General features: G+C 42.5%; 1 protein-coding gene across 1 annotated transcript in view; it reads right to left on the minus strand.

Moving 5' to 3' along the window:
* Positions 1–523: 523 nt before the first annotated feature.
* Positions 524–14,647, minus strand: part of SLC35F1 (solute carrier family 35 member F1) — a 256,649-nt gene continuing 242,525 nt past the window's right edge. Inside the window, exon 8 of the mRNA XM_052781230.1 lies at positions 524–4,694. Within this exon, the coding sequence (XP_052637190.1) occupies positions 4,470–4,694 (225 nt within the window). The 3' untranslated portion in view covers positions 524–4,469. The remainder of the gene's footprint in view (positions 4,695–14,647) is intronic.

Consider the following 14,647-nt stretch of genomic DNA (forward strand, 5'->3'; position numbering starts at 1 on the left):
TTTGTCTCCATCCTTTCTTGTCCTGTTTCAGGACCCTGCTGGGAATAGTGCTGCAGCACAGGGCAGAGCTGCCGGGAGAGAGGGCTGGGCAAGGCAGCCGCGGACACTCAGTAACCTCTGCCAGATAAGCCCTTCAACATCATACACGTGTGTTGCCCCAGATTAATTCTAGATTGATTAATCATTTCTGGAAGGCAGTGGGGGAATGCTGCTGTGTCCAAATGAGGGCAACGAATAGCAGGATACCTGAGCTAGCCATTGGGGAACGGCAGGTTAGGACAGAAGGTGCACAAGAGACCCCTTATCCTTCTGGAGCAGCACCTGGGGGCCAGCCAAGATACCGGGGAGTGTCTAATGGCACCTATGCTTAGACACCTTGGAAAGAGTTGTAGGTTAATCACCTCACAGGGGAAAGAAGTCCTCAGCACAGCGAAAAATTATGTCCTATAATCAAGATTTACACTGTAGAAAAATCATTTTAGGCTAAGAAAGCAGAAAGGAAAGAGGCAAGGAAACTAATGACCCCGCTTTCATAAAGCATTTATTTTTTTTTTATTTGAAAACATTATACAGGCATTACATTGCCACAGCCAGTCCATATAGGTGCATGCAAATATCAAAATGGAGAAAGGTTTGTTCAGCTTTTCGATGCAGGATTTGGGGTTGGGATTTTGTTTGCTTGGTTTTGGTTTTGGTTCGTACTTCCATCTGCGGTGTCAAGATTAGTGTGCTTCATTATGGCATTTAACGATAAAATCCTACCCATGGGGTAAAATTTATATTTGTAGCTAGCTCAGGAATACTAAATGGTTTTTAAAAAAAGGAAAGAAAACGATACTACACGCTTGTCAAAATGTTAATAGCACAAGTTAGCAATCTCTACGCTATACATTGAAACTTCTTCTTATGACACAGTGGTGTAAAATTTTCAATTGCTTGGTCTATCGTTGTGTGTTTTGAAACTTTATAGCTGGAACAAAGACAAGGTCTGTCTCCCAGTGAAGGTTTTCATCCAGTAGCAGAACATGACATCAGTCTTGCTAAGGGCTGCTCAGGGCCAGCAGTGTAACAGACTTTCAGTTACTTTCAGTTTGTTCAGGCAAGGAGCTATACAGAGCTAGAGATGTCCTACGCAACACAGAGAGTAGCTGCCGTTAGATAGCTGAACCTTTGCTGGTGCGTACTGAGGTCTCAAACTGCAGAAAACAAGCAGGTAGAAGTAATGTTTTCCTTTACTAGACCTCAGGTTTTCAGTCAACAGTTACTTTAAAGCTATACTACTGTTTTCCTTTGAGGTCCATCCAGCACTAGCACACTGGTGCTAATCCAAGTATCCACCTTGTTTAATGGGAGACACGGACGGCGAAGCAGCCCCACTTTGCCCATCAAACTCCTCCTGCGCGAGTAACGCAGGGGATGGTGGCTGGGCGCAGAGTGCACGCCGAAACATTCATAACTTACTCCCGTACAACTGAGCCTTTTAAAATAGCCTATAAAAATTGCTTCAGACGGCACCTCTCAGCCACCCGTGGGTCGCAAAGCCTTGTAAGTAGGAACTCCCAGCCCAGGGACCTGGCCGGGAGATGCCTCCTGCCCAGCTGTTTCTGAGAAGACTCTAACAAACATCTACAAGTTAGTGTCAGAAAAATGAGGAGGGGGAGGCAGAAGGACTACAAACATTTGGCTTAAAAATAAATACTAAAAATGAAATTAACCAAAACAATTATGCAAAAGGAAGGAATTGTAAACATGAAACAAACACACACGCACGCAATCCTCAAGGTTCTCAGACCAACACGGGGACTAATGTTCAGAGAAAGGTATTTAATTGGTATAAAAGGTAGCAAAAAAGACTGAGATGACAGGTGCCCACCAGTGTGCCTCTGGATACCTGAGGGAGCCGTGGTGGTTGCAACCAGAGCCCCTGCTCCTGGGGAAAGTACGAAACCCACCTCCAGTCGAAGGTCTCCCAGGGCTTGACCCGAGGATGCTTGCTGGCCCCTGGGCACGAGGGCTTCACCCGACCATGCGCTTCCCACCTGGACTTCCACCCCACAGACCTTATCCTGAAGTATCAGGTAATCCTTCTTGTGTGGCTTTTAATTTTGTTTTCTTTGAATCCTGTAGGATTTAGACTTTCCTTAATATCCCCAGAATACGGACTCTGTTTCTCTGTAGGAATCTTTATTTATTTTTTTTTTAATCCTCAATGGTTTAAGAGAAAAAGCTTGGAAACATGAGTGCTAAAATGATTAAATAAACAGAAGGCAGGGGAAAAAAAGTCATACATTTGTTATGAGTTCAAAACCAAGCCATTTTAACCGAAGTTTTGGGGCTGGTTTTGGGCATGGTTTGGCAATACTGCAGACCCTTCCCTCAGCTGCAGCAGGATCGTGGCAGACAGCCTAAACACGGTGGGACAGAAATCGCCTTTTCTCCTCATCCACGGCAAGAATAAGATACAACATACTTCTGCTGTTCAATAGCGTTTTGGCATTTGCCACTTCACGTATATTATGCGTACATACTTCTCCCAGTCTGCTTCAGGGAAGTCCCTTCTATATTAAAGCAGAACAGGACTATAAAAGATGAATGTTACCTCAGCAGAAATTCATCCTGCTTGGTTGAACTGTGTGGCCTTTCTAATCTCCAGAGTACAGATTGATTTTTTTTTTTGCTTTTTAAAATAGAAATAGGTAAGTTGTATTTTTCAAACATGAAGCCCTACATTTTCGCTTGAGACAGACTTCTTCAGCAGAATAACATTCAAATCAAATTCATCTTCTATGCCCACAAGCAAAATATTCATCAACCCTGCCATAAACTCCATTTTCAAATACAACGAATGTATACACACTTTTACAGCACTATTGTGTACTTCGTAAACTCCTTCCTTCTGAAGAGCCTGAAGCATTTTAAAATAACTTGGTCCCATAGCACCCCTGTGAGGTAGGTAAAATATCATTGTTCCCATATATACATATTGGGAAACTCAGCCACACAGAAGGTTAAGTCATGCCCAAGGATCACACAGAGATGTGGCAGATCCGTGAATAAAACCAAGCTCTCCCGGATCCCTCTCCTATGTGTCAGACGTAAGATCATCTCTCCTTCCTTAAATTAAAAATAGATGATGGATGTTGAAATAATGATTTCCTCTTATTGGGCTCTCAGAAGAGCAAACATACAGGCAGAGATGGATTTTTCATGGTGGTGACTAAGATTTTCCCCATTCTGATAAGGCTCCTGGAGCAGAAGTACAGTTGTGGAGCACACTCTTACTATTTTCACATATCCCCAGGAATGTAAGAAAACTGCTGAATTCTTCTGCTAGTTTTGTAGTTAATGAAAAATAATTGCCTGCACCCTGCTGATATGAATGCCTTTATGCTACTGCAGCAACACCAGCAGATGGTCCAGTCTTTCTGCTCATGAATTCCTCACTTAATCTTCCTGATTTTTACAATTTGTGGGTTTTGGGGAAAAACTGACGCATTTCTAAATAGCTATTGTTAGCATAATGAACCACAGGAGACTAAGCAAACTGGAACAGCAGAAGGTGCCCTCGATGCACTGAGTATCTAAAATAAGTGCCCTGATCCACATGACATGCCATCTTACCATGGAGAGGTACAATACATATGAAACTAGAAAATGCGTTTTCCTTTTTACAGATTAAAATTTAAAAAGTAAGAAATCTGTGTTAAGTCACGACTACAGAGAAACTAACTCCCTGTCACCTGATGCAGAACCTCAGCCGCTAGGAAATCTGCCATGGATCATAGAGAGGTCAATGCTTGAGTACTTCACTGCTGCAAATATAGAAAGGCTAAAATGCTCGCCTTATACCTATTCCTAGAATAGAGACGGATATTGTAAGTTGTCCCTTCTCTGGATTCATGGAACAGATTACCTAGAAAGGGCAACTAGACAGATAGCACAGATGAATTCATTGTCTTTCCCTCACGAAATCCAAGGTGCTAGCAAAAATGTGTCAGGGTGTTGCTACCACGAGTAACCCATCTATTTTGTGCAAACAAACAAATCTTAGAGAGAAATTAACAGTGACTGCACAAGTGTATTTGCTGTAAAAAGGTGGCTTTTCCACAACTGGTGTGGCTTAGGCATAATATCACTCAGTGGGTGCAATAACACCCTTCTATGAATTTCTTTTTGTAATTTCAGCTTAGATATTGAATATCTTTCGAAGGTAGTTTGACATTAACTGATTCATATACAGCAGTTTGTATTGCAAACATGCTGCTCATATCATAAACGAGGGACTGGCATCTCCTTGCAATGAACACCCTGGAACGAGTAGTTTGTATTTTTATGAGCTTTCCTTATTTGCTACCTTGCAGCTCACCAGTGTAACTGCACCTGGTAAATACCTTTCTCTATGTACAATACAGAGATAATGGATATACGAGCTCCACTGAATCATCAGCAGGTGATCAACAGCCCTGGGTTTAAGCAACTCTAACGTGAGGCTCCTCTTCTGTCTCCTGCCCCAGGCTGGTGTATGTTACTGAAGGCTCCAGCTGGCCGGTGGCTGGCAGGTCTACAACGGGTCCTGAAGGGTTTCGAAACTGCTTGTACACCCGAGGATCCTGGGCTACGTAGGTGGACGTGGAGGAGTAGAGCACCAGCCCAACAAGAATAGTGAAGAATGACAACAAGTAAAGTCCTGAAAACTAAGCAGAAATAAGAGTAGAGTCATTAGACACAGCACCCGTTATCCTGAGCTCATGAAGACCCACAGACACAGGTAGGCACAGATCCTTGTTTCGGCACGCACCGCCCAGAACAGACCTCCTATCACTGGGATGTCGACTTTTTATGGGAATGTCTCTTTGAAAGCTGATTTGCTCCCATTAACTCCCCTGTCTTCCACAACCAACAGCCAACCAGTGCCTTCCCATGGCCCAGGCATATTAAGTGTTGATCAGGTGGGACTTGGGAAAGCTGGGCTCTGGTCACAGATCCAAAGCTGATTTTGTTGTGCTTTTAGACAAGCCAACCACTCCTCTGAGTCCAAGTTTCTCTAGCTCCAGTGTGGGGTACTCTCATCTACAGTTGTCTGACAGATAGTGGACAAATCTGCAGTTAATTACAGCTAAACCACACGTCTGTGAAGTATGACATGCTGTTAGTAATACAAAAATATAATTAAATAAACATTTAAATATGCATTTAAAACACATATATTTAAAAAAAAATATTTTAATAAAGGCACTTAAAAAGCCCACCTGCAACTTCCTTTGCTTGTAAACAGAAAGCAGACACTAAAAGATTTAATGGGAGTTTGGATAGGATGAACTTCAGCTGTGACACATGCTCTGGGTTGACCTCAAGGAGTTTGAACATACGTATGGAGGGCAGTTAACTGAAAGCTCAAGTACCCATATTTTGGCACACAGCTCCTCTAGATCAAAGGTCAGCCTGAATTTTCTGACATAGCCAAACTCAGTGTGCCTGGACTAAAAATACAACACAAATAGCCTTTTTGGCAATCCGTTAGTCCTTGTAGATAAAGGTAAAGGCAAAAGCAGGGTTTCAAAAGCATAGACCACTGGCTATCAGCTTTAGATACTGGGTTCCTCCTACGGGAGACACAAAGATGGCTTTAAGCCCGTATGACTTGTTTCCCAATCCTAGACTACAAATAATTGCTTTTTGCATGCTGTATGTGAGAAGCCATGAAGGATGAATTGCAGAGCCAACTTGTTGGTGGGGATATAGAACCGATTTGTATTCAGTGGGACTTTAAAAAGTGCCTGTATTCTGCAACTGTCAGGGATCCGTACTTGAACACCAACAACTGGCTGCAACCTGTTATTAGCTGCTCTTCATGAGGTACTTCACTATTTTACATGTTTTTTTAATCCTGACTATGCTTTGACAGATGCCCAATTTGTTTCCTCTGGATCACTTTAGCACAGCACAAAATGGATAGACTGGACTATATTATCTTGGAAGCTTTTTAGCAATTCTGCCTTTTATATTTAAAGAAATAATCATTGTGGAGAAAGCAAATTTTACTTAAGCTAACTTTGTAGCTATGTTAATTCGTTGCCATTTAATAAACCTACAAAACCTGCATCCAACTTCCCGCCTGAGGAAGCATTTGGCTTTTTTACAGAATGCACAGTATCTTTGAAAGCTTTGGACATATGACCCATGGTGATATATCTGTATGTGTTTTTGTTTCCCACAGCTAGTATGCAGGTTTTAGAGGGAAAGGACCATAATGGGGAAAGTTTAAAGTGTGTCAGCAGGATTACAGGGTAGGAAGAGTTCTGCTTTTCATCAGCTGTTAATTGCTTTTTCCCAGGAGTGTCACCAGGTCTTCACGTGTCATCTGGCAGTATGATTTGATGTAATCATCCAGCTGTCCCACCCGCCGCAAAGACAGTGTCAAGCCTCTCACCCTGCGACTGCTGAAGGATTCCTCCCATGTGCCAAAGCTCTGAAAGGACTGTTTAGGCTTAGGTCTCCCCCATGTGGCAATCAAATCCCAGTCAATCGTTTCAAAGCATTTTCCAACTGACTTTTTCCCCCATTTTCAGTTCAATTTTGCTCTCAGCACTTCCCCCCCGCTTCGCATGTGAACTTGGGTACCACTTGGCAGCAGTGGACTTGACTAAGCTGAAGCGAAACTCAGGAGCCAAATGAATCTAGTTTCCCAAGCTGGGAACTAGCTCCCTAGCTTCCCACTGTCCCTCCTTCCCACCTTATGCCTGAATTTCTCACCCCGGACAGCCAGCTGGCTTGCTCCACTGTATAACCAGAGTGCCAGCCAGATTTGTGATTGCCTTGTGTCCTGCTGTGAGGAATCTGTGGGTCTTCCAGCAGCTAAATGTGCCCTTTTTCTTGCTCCAGCCAAAACCAATTCACTTTCATTTTAGCTCGTGGCTCCAGCTCTACCATATCCCCCTCCTCCCGGCCACAGCTCTCGTTCCTCTCTCAGGGGCTTCCTGCCAGTGGGCTCTTTTGCTCGATAATATTCTCTCCACGGCAGTATGTCCCCCAGTGGCAGCTCTCCAGCCTGGGAGAAAGGGTTTGGATGAAGCTGGTGGAAACCTAAACAAAGGCCTGTGAATCATTTGTCTTTGGTATCTATGCACAGCTAGTGCAAAGAGACCTGGATCCTGACAGCCCTATAACAATTCCAACTTTACCTTCCTTAGAAACAAGTTAAGGTTCAGGCTGAATTGTTTTCTGCAGTGGCTCTCTGCAGCACTGAAGTAGAAGGGTTGTTAGTAAGGTTAATATGGGAATATATACTGTAGGTGTATGAGAAATCTCTGGGTTTTGTCAATACTCTGTCATATTGACCCAAAGTCCCTTGAAATCAATGGGTATTTTCCTCCGATTAAAACAGCACTGAATCCAGCAGTGTGATGGGAGGATGCAGATTTAGTTCATCAAATACAAAATCTGTTGTTCACTGTACTGTGTTCCTCAGACTCTAGCTGAAATCTTTGTATTTTATTGAAGATAGGATTTCCAGGTACACTCTACTGCAACGTCTACACGTAGGGTTTGGAGTTTTTTTATCTCAACCTGCAAACCTCATATGCTGAGATTCACTATTAATAGACAGCAAGAGAGACACATTCAAAACCAGCAGAAAGAGCTATTCCTAAGAAATGAAGTGAAAGAAGGTAATTTTTCATTGCTACCCTCTACACAATTGCAGTACCAAACTGCAGGCCCTCAGGAAGCGTGTAATTCCTCTCTGGGTCTAAAAAGCTGCTTGAGAATGATTTTGTGCTTCATTTTTCTGACTTCTCTCTCAGTTTCTACAGAAACATATTTCCTCTAAGAAAAATATTTTTAAAATATCCAGATTTGTACGTCTCTCCAAATCCCACTTCACTCCATGCTAAACAAGATAACTGTACGCTGCTCAAAGAGTAACATGGTCAGAAATTGTTTAGCTCAGATTAGCTAATGGGTGTCACACACCCTAGAGTAAGCAACCAAAAAAATAACTCATGTTTCTATATCATTAAATAATTTTACTATAGATTTTGTATCTACACATATAGGTACATATGTATATAAGCTTGCTTATCATGTAGTTTATTGAGATACCAGATGACTTTGTGATTAAATCAATGATCTAACACTCTCGAGACCTGGGACTGATTTTCAGCCTATGAATTTCTTTTCTGAATCAAAATGATTTTAGATGGCCCTCAGTTTCTTACGCATTTAAGAGACAGTAACACTTGGTTACTGAATAAAGATGGGTTTACAGAATAAAAATGGGAAATAGGGATATCATCCTCTGCGGAGAAGGCAGACACCTCCTTTACAGAGAAAAACTAAGTGTCTTAGTTACAACGACATTTCAGATTTCGTCACTGACATGAAAGGCATCTGCCAAAACTTACTGAGCAGTCAAATTAAACAGCTAAATCAGCCCTACAGATCTCACCATGGCTGCTCCGCTCTGACATGTGGGTGTCTATAAATGCTTCCCCAACTGTAAGTATTCAATATGGAACATGCAAGGACATGGACATGTTGGAGCAAGTCCAGAGGAGGGCCACAAAGATGATCAGAGGGCTGGAGCACCCCTCTTATGAAGACAGGCTGAGAGAGCTGGGTTGTTCAGCCTGGAGGAGAGAAGGCTCTGGGGACACCTTATAGCAGCCTTCCAGTACCTAAAGGGGGGCTACAAGAAAGCCAGAGAGGGACTTTTTACAAGGGCATGTAGTGATAGGACAAAGGGTAATGGCTTTAAACTGAAAGAGGGCAGATTTAGGTTAGATGTAAGGAAGAAGTTCTTCACTGTGAGGGTGGTGAGGCACTGGACCAGGTTGCCCAGAGAAGTTGTGGCTGCCCCATCCCTGGCAGTGTTCAAGGCCAGGTTGGATGGGGCTTTGAGCAACCTGGTCTAGTGGAAGGTGTCCCTTCCAACCCAAACCATTCTATGATTCTGTAATTCTGTGACTTCAAAACATTAAAAAATTAGGAAAATGTAAAACATGTGTCTTCTCTAGATGTTTTTGAGAACCTGTGGTGAAAATAGCTTACAGTAAACTACCATTAATTTTCAGTGAAGCTAAACATACAAAGCAAAACCTAGACAAATGTAACAAGATAACATGTATAACAAGATTTGCTCAGTCCATCAAAAGCCACACTGATTCTGGATGAGTGGATGTTTCTGGTATTTATTTAAGAGACATTCCTTAGGGACCCAGTACTTGAATGCATTCCCCCAGCCAGGCTTAGCAGAAGAGCTAATGACATCTGATGGCTTTAGCTGCAGAAGCAGGGGTCTTACTCCTCGGTCCGATATGTGCTACTCCAGAACCCTGCCAGAAAACCACTGCAGCAGCAGTAAGGTCTAGCTGACCACAGAAAATAAATGGTGAAATCAGTCTTTGTCATCCATGCACAAAGACTTTTACATTAAAAAAAAAGAGAACCCAAACATATCTGCAGTGTTGTTTGGTTTTTTTTAAAATAAAATACCTTACAACAGTGCTACATACAATTGTGGATGAAGTTTACAAAACCCATTTGAAATTTAGTTTATATACAGTACTTTTGTTCCAAGTGTATCAAAATTACGCATTTGGGGAGTAAGTCAAGTATCACAAGATTTCTAAAGTACAGAAGATGCACATAAAAGCATCGGAAAACTTAAGATTTTTAAAGATCCAGCATGAACTATTAAGCCTTTCAAAATTTACTCCCCACTAGTTCTTATTCTCTACTTCTATTATCTCTCCGTGCAAAACTTGTTTTCATATATCCTTAAACCATTATGGCTAAACCACGTCTACTATTTCCACTTGAAATTCTTACGCATTAAAGTAATCCACTTCAAAAGGTAGGCGCAAAAGAAACTTCTGGATGGGGAGTAAACAGTGCAGCTGATTTCATCCTCTTGAATAGTGATAAGACAGTAACAGTAGAAGAAAAAAAGAAAGAAAAACTGTTCAGAAGGCAGTACATTCATGCCCAGGTCTGGAGAGAGCGAGTCATTCTTCAGTACACAGATTATGACTTTAGAAGGGAAAGCACGAAGAAGGGGCATAGAAGAACGGCTGTATCACAGCGAGGAAACGCTGCGCTGACTGACTGACTGCTGCAGAGGGAATTTGCAGACAAGTAGTTCTGACCGTCACAGATGTCCACATCCACGTTACCACTGACACTAGGGCAAAACAATATCCAAAGTGACAAAACGAGACAGATGTGAGTCTGCAGAGAAGCCCACACAGACAAAGAAATTCAATGATTTGCTAATTTTGGTTTTTCACTCAGCTATCATGATAATGATCATGACCATTATTACGATGGTTATGAAAATGCAAATTCTCTTTTACCCGGTCCATTGAACTGGAAATAGTCTGCCGGAGCAGACTATTGGAGCTGCGGCGCTCCAGTTCCATTTGTATTTTGCAACGGCAGCTGTAGACTGAATCTCTTGTAGGTAATATGAAGCCCAGCTCCTAGCCTGTGGCAACCCAACTGTGCTTTTTAAGTCTTTAAAAGGAATTTTTTTGTTACGGGACTAATTGAAAATTTAGAATTATCATGTTTCATATATTCAGTGATAAAGTATGAAATGGAATAACTACCTTTTCCCTTACCTCGTCCAGAAATTCTCCACATTTTAACAAAAATGAATAAAGAAATCGGGTCTATTAATTCAAATTTTAAACCTTATAGAGAAGTGATCTCCTCAGAACCACACTGATGAAGAGGGACAAAAAGGTATGTATCAAGAGGAATTCAGTTAGTCCCCTATTTCTGTTGACACCCTCTGTGCTCTCCAGACAGGCGGTTCCCACCACTGTCTTACTCCAATCAGTGGGTCTGTGCAGTCTGATGAATCTCTCTGTTTTCCGAACTAATTCAGTTTGTAGCATACGCTGCACAGCCCATCAAAGCTAAGGCCAATAGGAGTTCCTGCACCGACTTATGTCTTTTCCCCCTGGGTAATTTCACACATGAGTACCTGAGCGGGCTGAACGAAGGGAGTTAAAACCAAATTTCTCTCATTATCTTTTATATACCAAACAGACATTTCCACTCGGTTTGATGAATTGATGGAGAGACGGAGCTTCTTTTCACACTGTTTTCTATTTTCCCCTCCAATACAGCCAATGAAGTTCACCGTGACCAAGCGCAGAAGTTGCGCTGTGGGATGCACACACTCTCCAGCCAGCAACAGTACCAGGAAGGGTGAGGGCTCTCAGAGCTATGAATTCACACGGTGCTTTCACTTGCATAGCTGGATACCACAGACATATTACTTTATTAATAGGAGCGGGAGCCAGCACCCAAGTCATAGCTCATAGTGCTCTCTGGCAAATCCCTCAGCTCAGACCCACGAGGACCTGGCCAAATTTGTCTTAGGTCGGGATGGTGACTCACTCAAACTATTGCTGACTATTTTTGTCCGAGCCTGCGAGGAAGTTGTCCGTTTGGGATTCAGGGTCTGCCCTGCTCTTTGTCGGGAGAACAATCTGCTGGTTCAGCCTCAATTACTGCTGTCTACCTTCAGGGGTGAAAGAGAAAGACCCGACCTTTGGCTGATCACTGATCCCAGGTGGGAGTTATGTGCAGAATATTTCTAGGAATACGTAGACATCTTTCCAAACGGACTGCAGAACTAAGCTCTAGGCAGGTGATGCTACATCTTTGTCATCAACAGAAATTGGGGCAGCCACCAAGAGTGAAACACAGTATTTTGTAAAACCCAAATGCAAGCAAACACCAGAAGAGCTGCTGTGAGTTTTCCAGACTGTGTTTGAACAGATAAAACTCATTCACCTGAACCTTTATATGTCCTGCCAGATCTCTCAGATCTTTAATCCAGAGATCCTTAAAGGGACCCAAACCACTGAGATACAGTTTAGCATGCCTTCTCAGCTCTCCAACTGCAGAAAATTGAATGCCCAAGCCAAAGCATTGGTTCTCTTGCTGAGAAGGGCACCAAGGGGTGCTGGACAGCTTCAGTAACAATGATAACTTCTGGGCAGCGAGTCTGTCCGCTACCAGCAGGATTGCATTATCTTCACACTTCAATGACCTCCAGCTATTTCCAAGGCAAACTGTGAGGATATAGTCTTAAGTGATAACTTAAGGTTCTATCTTGCTCTCTGAACTCAGCTGGGATGCAAAGCGAAATTTGTAGCTAGTTCCTCCACATCTTTTTTCTTTTCTTTCCTGTCCATTGGCAGTCACATAAGAAGGTTTGCACTGGATGAAGCTGCAGGGCATGTCTCAACACATCATTGTTACTCATGCCAGCCAGAACCCAAAGCAAGAAGCATCTAGCTTGCTTCAATAACAGTGAAAACCTGACGTCGGCCTCATTGCCATTTGGTGAAAACAAAGAAGCCAAAGGAAGTTTTGCCTCTGTCCTTTCACGCATGAGAGAAAGGCCAGACTCCTCAATTCCTGCTGCCTGCTTGCATCCTCAATATGCTGTAACCCAGATGAAAAGCTGCCCGTTACTCTGTCTTATACTGAATTGCAAATGTTGCACAGAAATTGTGAAGTAATCTATGACACATTTTCTGTATTTTCCAGTTGATTCTCAAAGATCCTGTTCTAGTGTTTGCATGTTTTACTGTAGGTAAAACATAGTGGTCTATGCCTTCTGTCATATAGCAGTGCCCTCTTTTTCAGTCCTTGCATGGTATTTGCTGGTGGGCACAGTTTAGCTGGTAAGACAGTGGTGAGTGGGAAAGTCTTAAGCTCTTAGATGCTGAGGTTATCTATATGGGAGAAAAATGAGGAGCGGGTTACCAGAAAACTGCCACCACAAATTCTGTTAAAATTTGGGAAACTTCATAGTTTTCCTGGAATTAATTGGTGGAATAAAACAAACTTATGGAGAAAACTGATCGCATTTGGAGAAAATCTCCAAGGTTGATGTAGGCAGCTGTAAGGCAAATACTGGTTTTGCACAAATCTGCTTGGTTTCAGGCTTCACAAATGATATCATTAGAAAAAATTCATAATAGGCTGTCCCTTCTAAATACATGCCTGTTGGGGCAAAACGTTTGTGTGAAATGGCTTATCTTCCTTTCCTGGGTGCCGGGAGAGATGGGAATGCTGCTTTCTCTTCTGTTTCCCTTTGTTGTCTCTGCCATCAGATGTGGAGAAAAAATGAGCCTGTGTTCAGTACCCCTGCGGTACCAGCAGTCTGTCTAATTAAAAAGTGCAAGGTAGAATGAGTCCTGCAATCTGTTTTAATCTTATCTACATAGAAAAGAGATTTTTGTGTGACGTTAAAACACTTATATTTCACTGCTTTAATTTCCTGTGAGCATCCTTATTGTAGGATAAGGGGGCTTCATTTCTGATTATTTTATATCAATCACTTGGCAAGACAGTGGTAAAGCAATTGTCCTTTTAAATGTTCTTAATACAAAAAGGAGAAGCACAACTATAAAAATAAAAACAATTTCCCCTCCCCACTTTTACCTTTCAATATGCTTTGCTGGTTTGCTCTATCAGCTGTCAGTCGCCATGCGTCTTTCTGGTTTTGTGTGTAAGTATTTAATATAGTAGCAGCTGTCTGCTGTACTCGATTCTCTGTTACTGTATACGAGGCTAATTGTGTTCAGTGTGTTCAAAACCAAGGTTACAATAAATGATTCATCTTGGATCCTTTGTTTATATTTTTCTGCTGAATCTAACAATATATTCCCGCAGTAATGTTCTTCCAGAATGGCGTTCTTTTCTCTCAGCCATACAAACGAGGAGCACTCCTACCCTGAGAAACAAGGAATACGCAGCTGCAGTTACCCTTACCACGAGTGACTATGTAAGTTGTCCGGAGGGAGCGCGATACGGCTGTTTCGCATCGGGGTTCTCTGTGGTCTGGCGCATTTGCTGCAGGCAACGTGAGGCCAAACTCCAGGGGCTCCAAGAGCTCTCAACTGAGTCAACTCACAAGACAGACGCACGAGGGAATCAGAACAGAGAGCACGTCCTAAGCTGTCAAATCCAACTCCCCATTACCGCGTGCAGTCAGACCACATATTCCATCTGGCAAATACGCCCTGTCCTCCTGCAAGCATTATTCAGGTTTTTGGCCACTCCCCCCTAATCTACTTGAAGTCTGTTCTGGAACCTCCCTGCTGTGATAGCCAAAAAGTCCCCCTAATTTCTATTCCAAATTTATGCATTCTCCATTTCTGCCCGTATGTTCTTATGTCTTTAGCTCGAATAATTCTCCTTTCCTCCCTCTGAATTTATAGATTAATTTATATGTGTTGAGCTACCATAGTCCCTCCCAGTCCATCAGAAATCAAAGCTATGTTACATGCTGCAAACATTTTTTAGGATTTGCACGTTCAGTACATTGCTAGTGGACACTTGCTTACCCAAGGCTTTGGAGCAGATAAGAGAAAAAGCTCTGTTTGGCCCTCTTGAGCTGACCAAAAATCTCTGTAGCTGCAGCTAGCAAAGTGCTGTCCTGACATAGTAAGTTGTCCTGTCCTATGGCACTAGCACTTCTCCATCAATACTAGAAATACCTAGACTGACCCATTTGGAAACAGCTTCGTCACAACCCTGCTCAAATTCCTCCCATCTGTTGCCACAGACGTTAACCTCACACTTTGTGCTTCATGGCATTCCTCAATGTCATCCAGTTTTT

The sequence above is a fragment of the Harpia harpyja genome, chromosome 3 (genome assembly GCF_026419915.1).
Source record: "Harpia harpyja isolate bHarHar1 chromosome 3, bHarHar1 primary haplotype, whole genome shotgun sequence".
Taxonomy (NCBI): Eukaryota; Metazoa; Chordata; class Aves; order Accipitriformes; family Accipitridae; genus Harpia; species Harpia harpyja.